This window comes from Accipiter gentilis, chromosome 8 (assembly GCF_929443795.1).
Source record: "Accipiter gentilis chromosome 8, bAccGen1.1, whole genome shotgun sequence".
NCBI lineage: Eukaryota > Metazoa > Chordata > Aves > Accipitriformes > Accipitridae > Astur > Astur gentilis.
The window spans coordinates 26,102,957-26,124,572 of record NC_064887.1 but is presented as its reverse complement, the minus strand read 5'-3'; the positions used below and the strand labels follow the sequence as shown (position 1 = coordinate 26,124,572).

The window sequence follows — 21,616 nt, the reverse complement described above, 5'->3', positions numbered from 1 at the left end:
GGCTGGCAATCTCCTCAGCTGCGAATAGGAATGAAGAGAGGGATGAGAAACAGTGAGTTTAGAATCCATCTTTGACATGTAGTATGCTTTTTAATGGCAAACGTGGGCTGTCCAGTACAAAATCAGAATTTGAGCACCATTACTACATAACTTATCCTAAACTCCTCTGCAGGATGATGAGCTTCATTATTGTATAAAAGCTAGTCAGAACCTCAACAAATCTGCCTTTTCAGTCTGTTATCTTTTATAGTTACATCAGCCCATGCCTGACTTTGCCCTGCTAGCTTAGATTCAGCTAATAAAGCCGTGCATTTGTAGGTGGTATTGAAAAAACCAAAATCCCATTCATGATGGTGACTGACAAACACCAAGCATCTTAAATGAAGGTGCCCTGAAGGACTTGCAGCCTGCAGTAATTTAATTAAGATATCAAAGTGATAGCAATTATATCATTTATGACAGCTATTCTATTATAAAGCATTTCTTTAATTAAAAAAAGGTGATACCTGAGAAGGCAAGCACTGCTGTGAAACACACTTGCCTTACACTCAGGGAAACACAATTACTCTTCAGATTTACTTGAGTGACATTTGTTTGGCCGCTGCTCCCTGGTCCCGTGGGCTCCCCACAGCCCCGGGGCACGGCAGGGACCTCGTCCTCAGCCCTGCCCCATCTCCAAGCTGCAGGAGCAGAGCAGTGACTTTTAGTTTTTCTCACTCAAAAACTAGTGCAAGTCAGTTTCCTCCACTGACACTGGGGAAGAGCAGCTGATGGCAAAGCAGGCCAGCTTCAGAGAAGCATGATGTACGTGGAGCTAAAAGCTGCTGGGAAGCGACAGGATGATCTGGGACCTCATAAGTACTAGGATACCTCCTGGAGCTTTTATTCAATTGCTATTCAGCTTTTATTCAGTAAGAACATTTGTTGGTTTCAGTGAATTCTTGACTAGGAATTAAATTAATTGAATCTAGGAGTAGGATTTGCCTCATTGAAAGGAACTTCAGAGAATTTAAATAAAACCATAAAGTCCTAATAAAATATTTTCTGTGGCATAAGGTTATTTTATAACATAATAAATATTTAAATATCTCTTCATATATTCAGCATACAGTTTAAAATCATTTTCTTATGTGCTTGTAGATATAAAAAAAAAATCAGAGCTTCCTATTTTTTAGGATCATATCCAAAATTTTGGCCAAGTTTCTAGTCATCCACATGTATACAAGGCAGTGTCTCCAGGTTTGGGGAGTACAGGACCCTACAAGAAAATGATAAGCCAGAGTTAAAACTGTTTGCAAACTTTTACATATATACATATATATAGTTGTAATTCAAAGTTTCTAACTCTTACATCTGCAAAATAATGTTTTCAAAATTAGGTCTACAAAAGCAATCTAAGAAATATGGGAGCTTTAGAAAGGAAATTTACTGGGCATAATGTCAGATGGAGGAATTGATTTTATAATCTAAAGCTAGTCAGTACTGTATTCCAAAATATATACAGATAAGCATAGAGATAGAGATAGTGAGAGTCACAAATGTTTGCAAGGAGGCAAGACATAAACAGCAGATTTTTTTTTTAAATAGCTTCTATGACAAAGACAAGAACATCTCTGCTTGCTTGTTGAATAAATTACAGTAATACATCATTTAAAATAACCTTAGTTTGTCACTATGAGTTATTAAAATCACAGATAACAGGTTTGCCTTCTTCTGTACGTTTTAATTGTTGACCAACTTTTTGAATTTGCAAGTGCCCACATAAAGTATTAGCTAATGTATTCAAATGCTATATAAAGAAATTTACAAAAAGAATCTCAAATCCATTTAAAATTATTTAAAGCCCTATGTTGACTTAAGTTGTCAGCTAAAATTTAGAGTTATTTTCAGGAGCACTTCCAATAAATGCTCGATCAAAAATTACAATAAATGAAAACTAAGAAATCTAAGGGCATAATTCTTCTGAAGTTGCTTTTTCCTTTTTTTATTTTATTTTTGCATTAACATATCACGGATGGCCACGTTGAACAGCATGATTTTTTTATGCTGTCTGAAGGCATTGTTACAAGCAGAGCTATGCCACTTCTTATCCTTAAAACACTTTATTAGGGCCTGAAAATACTCAGATGGTATATGCAAAGTGTTTGTATACAAAAAAACGTAAATGCTGCATAACTTAAAGAAAGAGGCATATGGCTTCGGTTTGTAGCATAGTACAGCCCTAAATTCTGTGTTGGAGGAAAGAATATCTCACCTTTTCTGAGGCCTTTTATTTTTGCACCCTTACAAATAGTGACTCATTTTATAGACAGATACTTTTCATTCTAATAAGTGCACTTCATATAGCTCCTTTAGTACAAACTGGGACCTAAAACTCCCTTTAAAAATAAATGCTGAATGACACTAGATTGTTTAAATTACAGAGTAACTATAGGAATACATGGCAGCATATCTATCATCGTGGCAAGGCAACTTCATGCCTTTCCGGCTTTGGGTGCTGCCTTATCCAGCCACAAGAGCATGTTACATCAGAAGCACATCCAAGCGTCAGGGAGGTGATGTCACCATCATGCCCCTCACTGAGGCAGCTGGAGATGGAGCTGGGCTGTCCTGGTACACTTCTGCCCCTGAGCACCCCTGACCTCTGGGCTGCACAGCCAGGATACTGGCAGCTGGTGCAAGGTTTTGACTTTTCCTATACCATTGCAAGAAGCCAAGTCTCTTGGAAAGTAGTCCTACAATCAACTGGAAAGTCATTAAACAGCATTTTTGCTCAAAAATGGTTGAACAGCTTGACAGGCTGGGATAAGGAAATGTAATTTTTCAGATTTCAAATGGCAGCAGTTAATTGCATTACTTTAGCCAAGGTGTTTCTCTTTATCACGTCTTCTGTAAGACAAGCCTGTGATGTGTAGAACTGATAGGGAACATAATATGCTGTAATTTATTACTTCCCAGGGTGGTACAGTGGGAGGGAGCATACTTAGAGCTTGTCTTATCAACTTAGTCTGTAATAGATTGAAATGTATTAGGATAAAAGGAATCCCTGTCCTCAGACTTTACCTTCAGGCATCCCAACAGGCAATTGTAGAAAGTCTATTTTTTCCACTACAGAAGAATTACATTCAGTCTCTTCTTATGAGAAACTTCCCCACTTAATGCTTACCAAAAGTAAAATATTTTGTTAGGGTATGTTTATTCTACAGTGTTCGTGAGTTACAATTGTCTCATCCTGGCATTTGCACCCAGGCTTAATCTTGGTAGAGGGTTAACGGCACAGATAAAGAATTGGCAGCACAACATCCATGTAGGCAAACAGCATCAAAACGCTGAGCACCACTACACATCCCAGGCTGTCCTGTTCTTACTACCAGGGTTGCCTGAAATAGCCCAGTTAATGTGCCAATGGCTACTCCTTGGTACTGTAGAGGCATGCAGAGGTTTAAAGCGGAACCTCATATTGCAGCAGTCTTAACTGCTTAAAGAAGTCTCTTCATCTCCAGATTTGAATTACTTCACAATAACCCAGTAGGCAAGTTTGGCTCACTCCAAGGGAGTTGCTTGCATGCTACGCATCTGATGTGTTAACTGAAAGTATTACATACGTTATCATAAGCCTTTCTTGCACTTAAGAGATGCTCTTGTTTTATTTCAGGTAGAAGAGTCTCATTTACACTTGGGAGGTACTCTGTGTCATTTGGGACAGTAACTGAGGCCATGAAATATTTTTGGAGACTGGTTTTATCTCCAATTCCCATTGCTCTGTTTTCCACCTGAGGAAGCAGAGCCCGAGAGGCAGCAGCAGGGATCATGCAGGCATTACGCCCCTGCCCTCTACATAGGACAGAGGAGCAGCTGCTTTCCTTCCCCCTGCCCTGCCATCCAGCCAGTTGGAATTCTCCATATTTCAACATGCTCTGATGAAATAAGTTTTGAAAATGATGGGTTGTTAGGAGTCAGTGCAACCACATACGATACCTGAACTGTAAATTTGCAGATGACAGTCTTAGTACAAATTATTTTAGGAAATGATTGTATATTTTTCAGAGCTGTGCAGTTATTTTTTATTATGGATATATGTAATAAAGGAAATTACATTACAATCTGCAGCACAGAACTGAATAAATTACCAGTTTATCACAAAGTTTGCAACCCTTCCCCAAAAGATACTGTATGGGGTGTTTTTGATTGAATTACTTATATTGGTGCGGTATCCTAATGTGGATTTGATGAATGTCTTCATTCTCTTTCAAAGCACTATGTGCTATAATCTGAATGTGCAGAGACATCACACAATTCATTGTGAATACTAATAAGACATCACTGTATAATAAAATTCAATATTTAAATTTGTTTCTATAACAATTCCACATTATATAGGTATACACTGTGATTCATTAAAAATATTTATTTTATCCTGACAAACACAAATGAAGGGAAAACAATGTAGCCCACCTTTTAAGAAAAATGAGGTGAAATTGCATTTCACTTACAATTGTCATTTTTATTTATGTTCCTTTTCATTCTTCCTTTAAGTGGTTCACATACACACAAAGGTCCTCTGAGCCTGGGAATTCTGTAACAAAAAATGATCAAATACAACAGAAATGAGTGCACATTCTGTGGCAATAGTAAGACAGATTTTTTTTTTTTATATATATATTAAAAGCAGTGTTTCTGCATAACATCAGCAATTCTAATTGTGGTGTTTGACATTCAGTGTTAATCCATCAGCTCTAAAGCTTATTAAAAATGGCAGTAGACACATTGGTAATATAGGAGCAGGTCAGAAATTGTCAAAAACAATACTGACATTAAGGATCAGAAATAAAGTTACAGCTATTGTAAAAATGCAGTTTTGCATGAAATCCACAGGCACAGAATCAATAACACTGTGGAGTGGGATGAACAGTGCCTAGAGGTGCAGACAGTCCCAGAAGCACAGCTGAGACATCCCCAACAAGAAAAGAATTTCTTCCATCTCTTTAGTCCCTTTTATTTGTTGTCTGGCTCTGCAGTTTCTTTCTTCTGTAGCATTAGCCATAGAATTAATACAAAGACAAAAAAAAATTCTCTTTGGTAGAGAGGCCTGTGGGGCAAAGGAAGAGGGTCCATTCCTGCCTTAGCCACCACTTGCCTGAGCATTAATTAACCTCATCTCTCTGTCTGATCTCCCCCAGCTGTAACTTTGTGGGCAGCTGAACACACTTGCAAGTCATTTGGAGATTTACAGCTAAAAAGTAATATGCAAAACATTACATTTAATGCAATATTACATAAACATGGATTGATAAAGTTTTCTTGTAGCTTTAAGTGACACAGTTTTGCTATCCTTATTCATAGCAAGTACACTACATTCCTGCATCCTCCTACATGGGTAGCCTATTGAAACTGGTGTGATAGTATGGAAAATAAGGGCTATCATAGTTGGGGAAGACAACTTGCCTTGGCTTAACAAAGCTGTTTACTTTCAATGATAACAAAGCAAAAGATTGATCAGATTGGGTAATTAACTGTTTACTGAATTGCACTCAGTGTTTGTCTCATTGTGATGATTAGTAAAACAACAACTTACTATTTTGGTAATGCTGTCATGAATATACACGTTACATTACTTGGTGTAGCCTGTATAGGTATTTGATTAGACCATCTCTTTTAAGAAGATGACTTTCTTCTGGAAGAAATAAAGCAAAATTTGAGATACTCTTTTTCCTACTATGTTTTGCTTCACATTTGACAAAAGTTATTTAACTATTGCTACTACTTAGGAATCCTCTTTAGCAGTCTTAAAAGTCTCCCACAGAGGAAGCAGGAATCACCCCAGGAAAATCTTTAAAGCCAACAGTGGTTTGTCCCAGTCAACCATTAATGAATACCATGGAGGATTTGGTATCCTTCTGCTCGTTGTCTGGCCATAATTCATACTCAATATCCCACAGATTATGCAGAATGACTGTCTGTTGTAGCTGCACATTTAGGCAAGCAGATAGCATCTTTTAAGCTGGTGGAAATTTTAAGCGGGAAATAAACAGCAAGATCTGTTTCCTGAGGGTGAGTACTTAAACAAGGACTCTGTCTTTACAAAGCCAGTTAGGTGTGGGGTTTCGTTTTATTATTTCCCCTTTTAACTTTCTAGTACAGGAGTTGTGTGTTTCAGTGCATGAAAATAGTTTTGTATAAATTTTGTGTCAATCAGAATAGGTTGATACAGTGCATTTTGGTATCTCAATCTTCATCATGAGAGTTTGCCAGTATTCAGAGTTAAATGTAAAACCTGCTATCGCAATGAGAGACTGTAACATACCTTCCATCAAACTCAGCTGTACTTCCCAGGTGTAGCATATTGTACAGTTCCACTTTTAGGAAAGAATAAAATTCTCATATGAAGCAAAGAAAAAAATCTGAAGCATGCTCACACGTATGCATACACATAGAGAAGAAAAATACTGCCTATAAAAAAACAGAATTCTTCATATCTGAATTTAGATGCAGAGACTGCAACAGAAATACCTTCAGCACAAACCTCAGCAGCATTTTCAGGTGCTATGTTTACATCTGTAGGATGTAATCTGAGGAAAGGAAATAATCCGTATTTGTTGTCCTAAATCCTGCTCCTCTTTGTAAGAATAAAACTGTAATGATGCCTTGGTGTGACATATGTAGTGAAAGTCATTTTGTTGGGACAGAACTGGTTGTGCCCAAGTCCAAAACATTTACATCCCCAGAATAGTCTTTTGCAGCATAAATAACACTTGCACATACAAGTCGATACTTGTATATGTAAATGACCTTTTAACAGATAAGCACGTGACAGCACAAGCATAATTCAGCTCTTTGTTCACAATTGAGGGTGCATTTTCGTGTTGCCCTTAAGCCAGTCAATCTATCTATACTGCTTCGCTTCCATCCCCAGCTGTTGCATCCTTACTGGCAGTATCAGCACTCATCTGGCCAAGCAGTACATCAGATTAGAGACTTGATTCAGTGGAAAACTAAGACTGGCGAAAAAAGTGCTTGCTCTCGAGACACATCAACCCTCTCATCCAGCTCACCACACAGCAGCATAATTGCTAGGCACAAAGGTGGGATCTCTCAGGTTTGCAGGAATTTGGTCCTTAGAGAGAAGCTGCCAGCTCAGAGACCATCAGCTCCCCAGCAGGAGTGCAAGGGGAGGCGAGTGGAGAGAGGCTGAGCAAGGAGCACACTGCCAGATTGCAGGCTGATGCTTGCTTGGGGCAGGGCTGAGCCCACAGCAAAGGCACAGTTCTGAAGAAAAGAGATTTTTCCAGTGGATCCACTGGAAGTTGCTGGATTGGAAAAGTGGCATTTCTTAAACTTTTTTTCAATTTCATGGACCCCCTCCAAACCCAGAATAGTTAAGTTTCTGTTGTTTTAAAGAGTAGCCCCATTCTAACTTAGTGTAAAATTAGCTTTAGGGAATGGAAGCCCTTGGTCTGTTTTGCTGCACTACGAGGAAAAGATAGCAAGCGAGCAGCTGCAAGGCCTTGGCAGGACGGGAACCCTCTGTGCATGTCTGCGTATGTGCAGCCTTACACCCACCCTTAGAAATGAGGCCTTCAAACCTCCCATTTGAAACTGTATGATACTGCTCTGTAACCATAATTTGAGCTTCACTGAATCTGAAAATTCCCAAATTATTACGCACTAATTATGAAGTATATTACCTGTCGTGTTACTCAGTCAGCCAAGCCTAACATGTAACTTGAGCTATTGTATGAACCACATGTATAAGTGCTGAAGTTGTTTTTACATACTCCTAGTGGGACCTTAGCATATCAGACTTCCACTACATAGTTTGAACCTGCACAGAAGCCAATAATACAGAGGTTAAGTGGATGTCATTTTAAAAAAATTTTTCTTCATAATATTTGCTTTATAGTAACTGCCTGTACTAGTGTGGAATTTTCTTATTACTCTATACTTAAATACAGTAAGAATAGGCCAAAAAGCTTTGCTTGTTGAGGAACAGTTTCTTATTTTGCACGTGTGTAAAAGTACTTTTGAAGTTTAAATCAAATACGGCAGTCTTCAGTTCCACTGTAAATATTTGGACACTGTAGAACAGCTGTGTGCTATTAAAAAAGCTGTGACAGTCTGCTTTGGTGGACAGTCAGATAATTCTTGAAGCTAAGTTAGTGAGCTACATAGTGTTCTAGAAACCTTCCAGACTGAAAAATACTATGGCTAAGAGAGAAAAGAACAGGGGTGGGGAGGTGGATGAATCTTTCTCAATAAGTAAATAATACATGCAATATTACCGCTAAGCTATTTAAGTGGCAATTTGATGATGGAAAGTTTTAGTCCAGATGTATTAAGGACAGATGTCTTTTTTAAACTGCAGTGTAAGCCCATCCTGTTACATCTGAAATCTTACCGTAATAAGATGTAACTAACCAGTAACAGCTTGGTGAAAACAGTTTTCACTGTATAAAATATAAACACAACAATCATGATAATTCTGTCCTTTAATGGAGACATCTAGACTCATCTAGTTTTCATGTAAGTCATTACAAAATTGTACATTCATTTTTAAATAACTTCAGAATTTTTGTGTTTCTACATGGCTTATTTCTAACCTCACGTGACAGTTAGTATGTGCGCGACTGACTGTTTTGTAGGGCTGTGACGAATAGTCTACATAAAGAGCTGTCCAAGTGTGATGCATTTACTGAAATTAGCACAGGGTAGGACAACACTGTTGTAGCCCATCAGTTAAACACCACATCCATGCTGTCTTCTGCTCACTTCACTTGATTTACACAGAAATCAGGCTGAAATTCTTGACCTGTATCCGAAGGTACTCAATTGCCAGGACTCACAGCATCAATACTTTGCATGAGCCTCCACAGATAGTACTCAAGAACTGTCCACCAGAAGGACAAGGAAACCCTTGCCATAGGAGCAGGGGCCACAGGGGCAGAACCAGTTAGAAAGCTAAGAGCAACCTTTTGTAGAAGCCACAGCCATCACATCCTATCTGACTCCACCACTGTTGCAAGGCACATTTCTTCCGTTTGTCTGTGGGCAATAAAAACATAGAACTAGTGACATTCACTTCCTCATTCAGTTGCATTACCTACTGGAAGAGAACCTCCTGCCACTCACATCTCACCCATTGAGAGGGAACACCAGCCAAGCACAGCTCAGAGTGATCACCCTGCCCTGCATGGGAGGGTTTGGTGGTCCACCCTCGGCAGCATGGTGGAGGAGCCCACCCAGACTGCAGTTTTCCACTTTTCTTCCACCATGAGTGTTTGTGAAATGTTTCCCAACACAAAATGTCCACACTCCCATGATTTGATATCCCATGATCTGATTTTATACTCAGCCAATATAAATCTGCTCCACTGTTGCCTACGGCAAGTTGTGGAGCTTTACATTTCTGTTATGTCCCTCTCCTCACTCATCGCATATCCCTCAGCAAGTGCCAGCGAACAGAAGGAGCAGAGTCATCCGACACAGGGGTACACATGGGCACAGAGGACCACCCCAGCACCAGCCATGCCCTTACCAACGGTCACCATCCCACATGGCCTGAGCACGGCCAGCAGCCCCAGGCACAATGAGTGGACAAAGCAGTGTCATCAAGGGAGCCCCATCGGGAGAAAGAGGAGCAGCAGGAGGCAGGACTGCCCAAGAAGGGAGTCCTTTCTCCACCCAGGAGAAAGCACCAAGTGAAGGCCCAGCCTGAGCTTAAATAGGGCCTGGCTGGTCAGGGTCATTAACACCTGCTGCCCAGGTAGGGCTGGTCAGGGTCATTAAGGTCTGCCGAGGCCCTCCCCACTCTCACAACATGTTTCTCAGACTTTTTGCTACCCACAGATTTCCTTTGTGGACCAGAAATCTAAGCACAATAATTATAACAACAACAAAAAAAAAGAAACAAGAAAAAAAAGATTTTTTTCTTTAGTGTTTCCAGCACCCTGATCCCCCTGTCACCACTAACGTGATTTGATTTCTCAGGTTTTTGATGCTCGTGTTCCCTCTGTGATCGCCACAATAACTGAGACTGTTTGTCCGTGATAACAGACCAACTTTCCTTTGCGCTGGCTTTCCCTTGCCCAGGGGTGACAGCTTTCCACTGTAGTATTTTAGACATCTTTTTTCTACCCCCTACCCCCTCAACGGCTCCCATTCTAAATTCATGGATGGTCCAAAATATCAGAAAGTGAGCAAGGTGAGATCGGTATCAGACCACAAAATATAAGGTAGAGACACCTGAGGTTTTTGTGGTTGACAGTAGAAGCTATTCCCAGTCCAGGAGACCCCCTGTATTTCCCGCATGACTTCCTTGCCGGAGCTCCTGCAGGACAGCTGGAAAAGCTGCTCAGACAGAAATGCACCAATGTGAGCTGAGCATGACACTGGAGATTGATACCCTCTGCTGCCTTGTCCAGGGAGCGCTCTCATGGATGGGCTGGCTTCCCCAGGACAAGTGCCAATGTGTTGAGGGAAAGGGATGCTGCGTCCCTTGGGATTTCAGTTTCTCAAACCCAAATATGCATCCAGTGTATAAAAGAATTCAGATTTTCTTGGAACATTTGCTGTATTGTTCAGCCAGAGCTCAGCATGATGGGGTCCCAGCATTATGCACTTCGTGACATTGCAAAAGCTATAAGTAGGAAAGTGATTATATTGCCAGATACCTGCTGATACAAGAGGAAAACACCAATATTGAGCTTCTGAAATAACAGAACCACACTTAGGTCAGTGCCAGTAGATCTGCCTTAAGGTACCGTTATGCCAGAATGAGCAAATGGTCAAAATAACATCAGCAAGGTTGCCAAGTCAAAGATAGCCTCAGAAGCATAAAATTACCAACTAGGAATAAGTAGGCTTTTTCCCCCCAAAGGTGAGTAGAGATTCAGAGGAAACAAAATTCCATTTGCCTCATAAAGTAAATTGAAAAGTATTTCCAAACACTAAAGTAACTAAAAAGAGAGACTGTTCTGCTAGGAATTAAGTGCCTTTGCCAAATGCACCAATGCATTTGGTGCTGCAAATATTAAATTCTTCTTCCTATAATAAATTTTCAGTTCGTAGTATTGGATAAAGGCATGATATAATAATCTGAGAGCTACTCTGAGTGCCAAGAATGCCTTCACGTGATCTACAAAAGGCTTTGGAAGAAACAGTACAATATAATCGGGGATTACAGAGTTCATCATGCAAAAGCATTTCTCTCTAATTCTGCATCTATATGTAAATTTGGGATAGGATCCCATACTTCATGGAGGTGTTGTCATGAAGATTAATTAGCTAGGTCTATGTTCCACAAAGCAAAGTGCCAAATCTTTAGAGGCTTAAATATCTTTTTAAAATCTGAATTTTAAGGGCCTGTTTGCACTGAGTTTGTTGCAGGATCAGGGCCATAATCTGCAATGTACTTTCAAGCTTAAAAGTGCACAAAGTTGTTAAGCATTATTATTTATTTTTGGCCAGTCAGATCCTCCCTGGTTTAATCTTTTTAAGTCTCCCCAGAGGTTATTGATTTAAACATGCTTTTACTTTCTTTTTGCTGGTTTTGGAGAATGTATATTGTTCAGCCTGCAGCTGAGTTGAAAGTGCTTGTCTGGCCATCCAGATGCCTCTCTCTTGGGAGCTCTGGGAAAGAGCATCAAATCTTCCACTGAGATTTTAGCACTTTTTCTTTCTTAACTTAAATCACTAACTTAAATGCTGTCACTGCAGTGATGAAAGGCTAGTGATGGTAAAATGTTCTTGGCTACAGCCATCCCCATCTTCATCACAACAATAATTCTGCAGACATTGACCAAGATGCTCTCAAACCAGCTAATGGTTATAGTGAGTTTGATAACATCTATTATCATGTGACAGATTCTGTGCCTTGCCAGTCCTTCACCACACTGACTGTTTGCCCTTAGCAGGACAATGCCTAATGAGTAGTATCTCCCAATTAATGGTTTCATAATCTGGCTCTGTAATGGTAAACAAGTAATTTCTGGTTAGAAACCACATGCAAAATGTAAGCATTAGGGCAATTGATGCTTTTAGCTATTACTGTCTCATTAATTATCTGCAATGTACAGCATGGTACCAAGTGAACTACTTGTAATGATCTCTTGGAAAGGAAAACAGGAATACTCTGCTATTTCCAAAAGCATGACTTGAAGTAATTTACTGCACAACCTCACTCCAAACATGAGTCAGGCTGTATTTATTTCTTGTCTTGTGCATCTACGCTAACTACCTTGAGGCAGCGGTACAAAAATCGCTTGCTGTGACTCGCTTCTTGAAAATTCATTTTGCTCCTTCTTAAAATCTTGGCCTGCTTGACCTCAGCAGCCTTCACCAGTTTGAAAATGCAAGTTATAATCCTCTGTAGGGATTTAGCCAGGTGTCTATTACAGCATGTAATCTGTGATACAGCTACCAATATTCACGCTGCAGAAGGGTTAAGCCCCTCTGTCTTTGTTCCTGCGTAAAAAAGTCCATGAGGTGTTAGTGTGGACAGGAAGCAGACTGAAAGAAGCAACATCTTCAATCAAGCCCTAAGCCTGCGTGGATGCCACTGAGAGAGTCAGGTAGCTTTACCTGGGCAGCAGCGCTTGGACTTTAACCCTCAAACGGCAGCTGCAGCACCCCTGCCAGCTCCCCTGCTGATGTTCAAAGGTCGTATTACTGCTAGAACTCTGTTTTTAACCAAAATCCTCACTCTAGGGTCACTGTCCCGTCCGTCACTGAGTTATTCCTGAACAGGTGCTTGGTAAGACATGCTTCTGCCCAGCAGGAGCAAAGCCAGCCCCAGTGCCCTGTCCCAGGCAGGGACACTTGCAGAGCACCTCAGACACCAGTATAAAAGTTCAAGCTGGCTCGCATAAACAGACATCACTGTGTGCCAAAACAAACTAAATCCAGCTAATTGAGGGGAAACCCTACTGGGACCAGTCAGCCCTAGTCAGCAGCTTCTCAGGTAACTGCTTTTTCCAGCTGGGACTGAGCATGATCAAACAGTGTGATACAGCCACAGGCCTTCGCCGTGCCTGCAAAACGAGCGCCTTTTCCTAAAGCCAAAACTTTTAGACTATGTCAGTAGTTCTGGTAATACTTTGAATTCCATGAGCGGCCTAAAACAAAATAAATAGCAACATAATTTGCCTGCCTTCAAGGAGCTATTTAATATCAATCTCCAATTACTGTATAGGAAAATAGTGGGTTTCTTTTAGATGGTCATGGTGTTGGGAAAGCCTCAGCTACCTTTTACACTAATTGGCAGTAAAGTGTTTAGAAGTATTTGTTAGTGTTTAATTATTTAGAAATCTCCTAATGGTTTAAATATCGTTTTGAAAAGTTATAAATATTTTCCACCTTGTCCAGCTGAAGAGCTGCTGCTTGGAAGGCTTAAATGAAGATCTATTTACGGCTGCCTGCTGGTCACAAAATTACTTACAGCTGCTAATGCTTCAGTCTTTTAGATGTCCCCAACACAGAATGGGCTTAGTTTTCACAAATTGGGAAAAGTTTCTCTTTGTTGTATTCATTTCACTGAAGTAGAGGTCTTAAAGAGGATTATCACAGAGATCAAGACATTAAAATATGTAACTAATCCCAGTTAAATTAATTGTTTTCATACAGAAGTGTACTAAGGGATGTTCATGTAGGGCAAGACCCCTTTACACTGTCTTGGTAATGTAAATATGACTTAACATGCAAATTACTTTTAAGGTGAATTAAAAGCAGTTTAAAGCCAAGTTGCTGTTAGAGAAAATGGGGGTCTGACTCCAAGCCTCTGAAGCAATAAATCACGTTAAATATTTCAAAATTACATCAGTGACTGCTGTGTCAGTAGGCAGAGGGGAACTTACCTAAACTCATCATTTCTCTCCCCCTCCCTGTGTTAGAATTCAGGACGTTTGTTTTATCACCTTCTATCAGCTTAGATTTTTTTTTCTCCTTATTTCCTCTCCAGAATACTGAACTCCACACAGGTTATTTTGGTGTCATCAAATCATTTGCCTCTTAAAAGAGAATTGCATGCTATAAAATTAAAAGAATAATTCAATTTATTGGGGAGGATATGCTGAAGCTTTTTATTAGGATTCTCATTTGCAGTGATGTCCTTACCCCAGGGTTTCAGTGGCAGGTTGTGCCACTGTCACTACTGCTGGTAAGAGTTTCAGGTGCAGGACAGCACTGTGATTCGGACCCATTTCTCACTATACTTTGCCATTAATTGGAATAGCCTCATCTTTCCTGAAAAGCTTTGTGCTCACAGTGGTGTAGACTACTATTCAGTAGCAAGCTAGGGCTGATTTTTAGTATTCACTGCACCATTTTTTTAGGTACCTTATCATTACTAGCTCTTATACTGCATTCTCACCAGCTTGTATTTTGTTAGAGGCCCTTCTCCGAGCGTCCTCTGATTATATTGGCACCTCCACTTTTGCTATAAAGGAAAAGGGGAAAGAAAGGGGAAAGAAAAAGGGAGCAAAAGAAATCAACTCTTATATACAGAAAGAAACAATACGTCCCACGCAATCCGGGTTACCTGCTGGAAGTCATGAAACATGCCTCCTCCAGCATCCAGGGACTAGCAGATCAGGGTGGCTTTAGTTTTTAACATGAAGAATCACAACAGACTCAGTGCTTGCTTGTGGAGCAGGAAACCAAAGCCATCCCTCAGAAGTGCTTAATGCACCTGTCTGGCTACCCAGGAGCATTTATTTGCTGGGTTTCAATATCCATGACCTCCCAGTGAAGTTGCTTTTACCAAAGTGATGACAGAAGCATATACATTATAGGTATGCAGGCAGCTTCATGGTGACAGGTACAGAAGTGACCAGATTTTTCTAGTAAACCTCAGAAAGGTGTGATTTATGCAACTCTGAGCATTTTCTGCAAAACTGATATTTACATATAGTCAAAGGGTCTGGAACCTTCAGATTTCACAGTATGTGTATTTTCCCTAAGGAAAAGAAAAGACCTAAGTAAGTTAGCAAATTCTGGCATTTGTCTGATATATTAAATGGAGCTTAAATAATAAAAAATATGGTGTTTTCTCTATTCTGCTTGAAACTTATTTTTTATTTTCACTGTTTTATTCAAAAGGAAGGCATAGATATAGTAACTGTGAGCTTGAAATCAGAGCTGTAACAGGCACTTATTATAGACATTTTGCAGAGTATTTCCAATTACAGCTGCATGCTTTGAAGCTGTCCGTGTAACAAGCAGTGTGCCGCTTTTCAAATAACCCTTTTTGTTGTCTTGTAGTTTTTTTCCTAACTTTGAGTCCCAGTGAATCGTTGTCAGTTTTAGCATTCAGCTGTATTAATGGGAAAGAGAGAGAGACAAAGAAAAGAGTATTTCCCTGCCCAGGTAAGAGTAATTTGCCAGTGGGGAGGTCAAAATGAGTGCAGAAGTCCTTTTGCTGGTGTTTCGTGGGAGTATGTCAAGGAGCAGAGCAGTGGCCAAGGTGGCGACTAATGTTTGAAACCCATTTCCTGCACTGGATGGCATTGAATCACTTCATTGCCCTGAGGCTTTGAGATGGAGAGAAGCGTAACTGTAATTATAAGAAAAGAAACGGTTGATTACCATACCAGAGCTTCTTCTGTTTTCAGGGGAGGTGAGGGGAACTCCGATTAATGACAAAAACAGCTGCACTTATGCCTCTGTCAAGCATTGCTAGGTATAGGCATGCACGTCTTTTTCTGCGGCAGTCCTGACCATCAGTGAAAAGAGGCATGGCCTCTTCCACAATCCATATGTAAGGCGGAGGGAAGGATACAGAACAGCAGTTGCTCTCTGGAACAAATGCAGAATGAACAAGTAGCAAAATGTTAATGTACTGTTGAAAGCTGAAATTAGATAGACATGATTCAGTGCAGCCTGCAGGGTCTGATATCTTGGCAACTGCTGCAAGATATCCCCAATCTGCAGACAAAATAGCCTTTGTGAAGAAGCAGAAGATTGTAGTGTGCAAGTTAATGCATCAAAAGGCCAGGAAGAGAATAATTCACTTTCACCTTGCTACAGAGGACAAACAGCAGTAAAAGCTGTACACTATTGGCGAGCTTTTTTTGTTGCTGTTTTTAACTCAGCCCCCAGTTCAGAGCTCCAGCCACCTTGGCAGCATTCCAGCTGGAGCTGCTGACATCTCCCACCTAATCAAGTGCTGGATTATCTTGTCCTGATAAATTGGAGCCGGTGCCTTGTGAAAAGTGTTTCCTGAAGTACTTTCTTACCCTGTAATAAGATGGCAGATGTCTGAATCAAGCCCCAGAGCTGGCAGAGCGCTGTTTTTCTAATGGCTTTTGGTGGCGAGTGTAAATGTTTTAAGGCAAGCTGGTGCTAAGCTGGGAGCACAGTTAAGCATGATAAATTTCACACCCAGGTGAAAGGAAACTTGAAGGTGTACTGGGTACTCGTTCATACCGAGTACATACATGCTGCACTGCTGACCTCAAACCACTTGCCCTAAAAATTACTTCTTTTGTGAGTGAAGCTCTTGAGGAACATACTTGTTTTAAATAGAAATTCTCTTCGGCTGCTGCATCTTTCTAGGAAGAGTTGGACTTACTGAGCTATTACGACTTGCTTACTGTTCTCAGTCTTCTGTGACCCAGTCACTGGTCTGAGTCATTCAGGGTAAATAAACTGTTTTCTCTAAATCTAAATAAACTCTTCTTCTAAAACATACTAAGACAAATGTTTATGTCGCAGAAGCCAGAGTGCTGTATATGTGTGTGTGTGTATATTTACTTTAACAGGTAAAATGGCCAAGATAAGTCTTGCTAAGATAAAGGTATTCTTTGCCAGCATTTGTTTTTTCTTCCTTGATTTCACTCCTGGAGAAAAAGCAGCAGTTCTCATGTACCAGACAAGAAACATCTTTATGTGTCACAGTCGCCTATACTGTGCCTCTTGTAACGCTGCTTTGCTCTTTTCCAGGGGAATCCCTACATGTGCAATAATGAATGTGATGCGAGTACCCAAGAACTGGCTCATCCTCCGGAACTGATGTTTGATCTCGAAGGAAGACATCCCTCCACATTTTGGCAGTCCACAACTTGGAAGGATTATCCAAAGCCTCTTCATGTTAATATTACGCTCTCTTGGAACAAAACCATTGAGCTTACAGATAACATAGTTATCACTTTTGAATCTGGCCGTCCAGACCAAATGATCCTGGAGAAATCGCTCGACTATGGACGAACATGGCAGCCCTATCAATACTATGCCACAGACTGCTTAGATGCTTTCCACATGGATCCAAAATCAGTGAGGGATTTATCACAGCACACAGTCCTAGAAATCATTTGCACAGAGGAATACTCTACTGGGTACATGACAAATAGTAAAATAATCCACTTTGAAATCAAAGATAGATTCGCTTTTTTTGCTGGACCTCGGCTTCATAACATGGCTTCTCTTTATGGCCAGCTTGACACAACCAAGAAGTTAAGAGATTTCTTTACCATCACGGATCTGAGGATAAGACTACTTAGGCCAGGAACTGGAGAAATATACGTAGATGAGCAACACCTGGCACGCTACTTTTATGCAATTTCAGACATAAGGGTATACGGAAGGTAAGAGAATATGTACCTTTAGAAACAGGCATGTGCATTGATTTTAGAGGATATTCAAAACTGTTTATTTCCCCAAACAATGACATTTTCTGCTGAGACATGTTCATTGGAAATCTGTCTGAGTTGAAGTCTGTTCCTAGTCATACTAGAAGTTTTTGTCTCAGCGGCACAAGGTCCCGGGTGTTCGCTGTCACTAGCCTGGGATCTTGAGCCCTAGGTCTCATCAGCAGGATAGTATCAACAGTTTCTTACATTGCCTCAGGAATTTAACCTGGCATTAGGACACTTTCTGCTTTTATATAGTTGGAGCCTGAGCTGATGGCAGTTAACTAAAAAGAGAGATTCTGTTTTATCATTTGACTTTTTCAGGCCTTTAATGTAAGCTGTGATTGATACAGCAGCCCTTGCGCAGACCCTTCCTACTAGGTCTGGCTATGAGCTGCCTGTGAACAAGGAAGGCGGCAGAGATTAGAGTTCATTCCTTGTACTTTAATTAGCTCTGAAATGCAGTGAAGCTGAAGTAAAATGGAAAAAAACAAGTGTTGTAGAGAGACTGATCTGAATATAACAAAGATGATTACTCAGCTGGGTTCAAGACAAATAGTCCCTCTAGGGCAAGCAGTGGCTGGTATCAGGTGCCGTAGTCCCAGAAATAATAACTGTGCAATGACATTCCTATTGGGAAATTTTCTTCCCAACTCAAACTAGCAATTGACTGATGACCTCAGGCAGGAGGGTGATACCCTTTACATGGGTCTTGGATGCCAATTTGTTAAGAAATATATGGGACCTCCTCTATTAGCAATTCACTCACCTCTCTTAACGTGCCTTTTCCTTCTCCTCTGTTTCTTCTATAGAGAGTTCATATCTTCCTTTTAAAAAAAAAAGCTTTTTTTTTTTTTCAAGAGAAGCTAAGTATCAAAATGAACAGAAAAGCTAATGTATCATGGAAGGCCAGGGCATTTTTTGCAGACACAGGAGTGAGTGAAAAAAAATGGAGAGATTTATATATATTATATAAAACATTGGTGACTATATTTTTATTACTCCTGTAGTGAGTTTGCTATTTTCTACCTCTTTTATACAAGCTTTCATTGTTCACAAGCATTTCCATATTGCAAAAATCAATACGTAAAATCAAAATAGAATCAGTGTGATGTAATCTATTGAAAAATACTCCACTAACTTTACATAAAGGATGAATTGATGCCTCGTACAAATTTGAATGCATAAGTGCTTTTGCAGTGCCAATGTATTTTTATATGACGTCAAAATACATTCTTAGGACCATAGGTTTAGCATGTAGTTACAGTCTTCTGTGTCCACACCAAATACATACACATACATACAGAATCACTAATTTAAAGTGTGAAAGTGTAACATAAATGTTGCTGGTTTAAGAAGTCTTACTGTAACTCTCATTAGTTACGTTGTAAATTGTTTTTCAGACCTCTCTTGGGAGGGCTAAGTGGATCATGGACAGCTTAAGATACTGTTTGAAATAGTTTGGTAAAATTAGCCTCAGTATATAAAAAAATTACACGTATGTTCTGTTTAATGTGTATCCTTTCTCCATTGGGCTCCACGTACTTTGGCTCTACAAAGGCATCATATCAAAGCTCAGGATTTGAAGGTCCTTACGCTTTAAGGAAAATCTGCTCCCCATCTGAAAACCCATTTGGAGCTTAGTCTGACTTCAATTAGACTATCAGTACTTTATCAAAGAAAGCATCTGAAGGATTAAAAAAAGAGTGCATTGCATGCAAATTAGAAACAGAAACCTTTCGAGCACATCTGGGGCATGGCAGTCTTGTGAAAAATTATCTACAGAAATGAAGCGTGACTGTATGGAGAACTTATCTGATGCTAATGCTTGTTGTCTAAATGCTGTAGTAATTGGACACATGCTTTTAAAGAAATATCTGATGTGTAATAGTATCTCACTAGACTCGTGAATTCTTATCACTCTTCTGCTAATGAGAAGAACAGCTCTTTAGGGATTTGGTGGCCTTTCCTTCAATATATAGTGAGCCCTTCTTGTTAAAGACTTTATGGGCTTGGCTTACTGCTAAGTAGCAGTGGGGCTGTGGTACACAGCCCCTGATTATTTAGTTGCAGCAAACGTAACTTGCAATAGGCCCACTGTCACTCGGTTTTAGGTGGTTTTGGTCTCCTACCCAAAACCTTATAGAGTCCCCCCAAAGAGTCTCCAAATCAGCATTATAGTCATGTGCCCTGGCATGCCCTGAGCATGGGAACACAATGGAGGGGAGCAAGGGTTACCAGGGGTTTTGTGCCACTGTTCCTGATTCAGCTGAGCTTTCCAGCCTTTGCACTTTAATTTAGGATGTTAACTGGAAATTAAGTTACAATTTATTTTTTTTTCCTTGCTAAAATGTTTCATATTCCAGGCTTTGCGACCTGGGTATTTTATATACATGTAGTAAAGCCAAACTAGACTATTCCAGGAGGACAGGATACAAAGGGACATTACCAAGGAGCTTGACATGTGGTGGATGAATGATGCTAGCAGACACATTTTAAAGTTAGTCCTTTTACTGAAAAAAATAAACCTATAGGTTAAATATAATTAAAATCACCAAAGCTCATAATAGTGTATTTCTAAAGGCAGCACAAAATGTAATTTGTTTCACACCATATTTTAAGGATCAATGACAGTGAAAAGCATCTATCTTAAAGCTCCCTTATTTAATATACGAGATGCTGGGGTGGTTAATAATTCACAATGAATTATAGATAGGAGATTTTCCCACTTAATATAGGGTTTGTTTTGTCATTGCTTTTCATTTTGGTGTGATGTATGTTGCATTAGAGATGAAAGGCTGTGTACTCTCAACGCCTTACCTCCTCTGTTACCACCTGTTTATTCATCCTCAATTTAGCACTTCCATTGTGTATTTATTAAGATGATGAAAAAAAGGAAACGTGGCTCTTAGCAATTTCAGCAACCCCATTGTGCTCACATTATTCAAGAAGCCTAATAATCCACATGAACTAATTCTGACTTACTGATGGTCTGCTTCACTAAATCAGGGTGATTTTTTTTCTAGTGAATAATGGACGATGCAGTGTGCCAGTACCTTAATTAAAGAGAGCCTCTCTTAGTCTTGATCTCATTTTAATTTACAGGGTAATACTACAATAATATCACTAATGGAAGGTACATTAAAGGGCATCAAGTAGCATTAACTGTATTAAATTATGGCACTTGTGTTAATTAACTGTTGAAGCAAGATGGTCCTAACGGCTAGAAAGGTCGACTAATGCATAAATAAAGTCTTCTGGGATGGGAAACTAAGAGAGAGCAGACATTTTTCCCATCATCTGGCCTTGCTGCAGAGAATCAGAGGGTGTCCTGTGTGCTAACCTCAGGAAGGTTTCTCTCACTTTGCTGCCTGCAGAGGTGGCCTGGACTGTCTGCAGGCTCTGTCTGTCTTCGATTCCATGTCAAGGACAGTCCTGGCAGTAAGCTGTGAGATACAGCTCCCTTTGTTAACATTTTTTTTGTAAGAGACGTTCACTAAAATGCTGATAATAATTCCTTTGAAGTCAAGGAAAAGGTTCCTAGCAGATTTTGGATCAGGCTGCTAAAGGTTTAACCACATTCATTCCAAAGTATTTTTGCTTTAACTGTTATATTGTCAGTGCCATGTACATTTATTCATTCCAAAGTATTTTTGCTTTAACTGTTATATTGTCAGTGCCATGTACATTTATACACTGTAAATTAACTGTAGTTCGGGATGCTAGTAAAAAAGCATTGCCCCAGTCAGTAACAGAAGGACTAGCTGGCTAAACCAAAGAATCTTGCTGCTTTTGGGTGATTAGGTTTTGATCTTAGAGCCACCGGTTTCCTTCTGACACCGGAATACCCAGCCTCTGTACAATGTTATTAAGCCCTTTGGAATTTATTTTTATACTCTTCTCGCCTTGAAGCTTCTGCGTTTAAGCCCCAGGGTTTTCTGACCCTTTCTCAGCTACAGTTGCAATTCCAGCAGCAATAGAAACCTCTTAACTCTCAG

At 40.0% G+C, this 21,616-nt stretch overlaps 1 protein-coding gene across 5 annotated transcripts in view; it reads left to right on the top strand.

The window, feature by feature from the left end:
• Positions 1-21,616, top strand: part of NTNG1 (netrin G1) — a 175,559-nt gene that overhangs the window by 60,191 nt on the left and 93,752 nt on the right. For all 5 annotated transcript variants that reach the window (XM_049808227.1, XM_049808230.1, XM_049808229.1 and 2 more), the window contains exon 3: positions 16,933-17,573. In XM_049808227.1, coding sequence (XP_049664184.1) covers positions 16,933-17,573 — 641 coding nt within the window. The remainder of the gene's footprint in view (positions 1-16,932; positions 17,574-21,616) is intronic.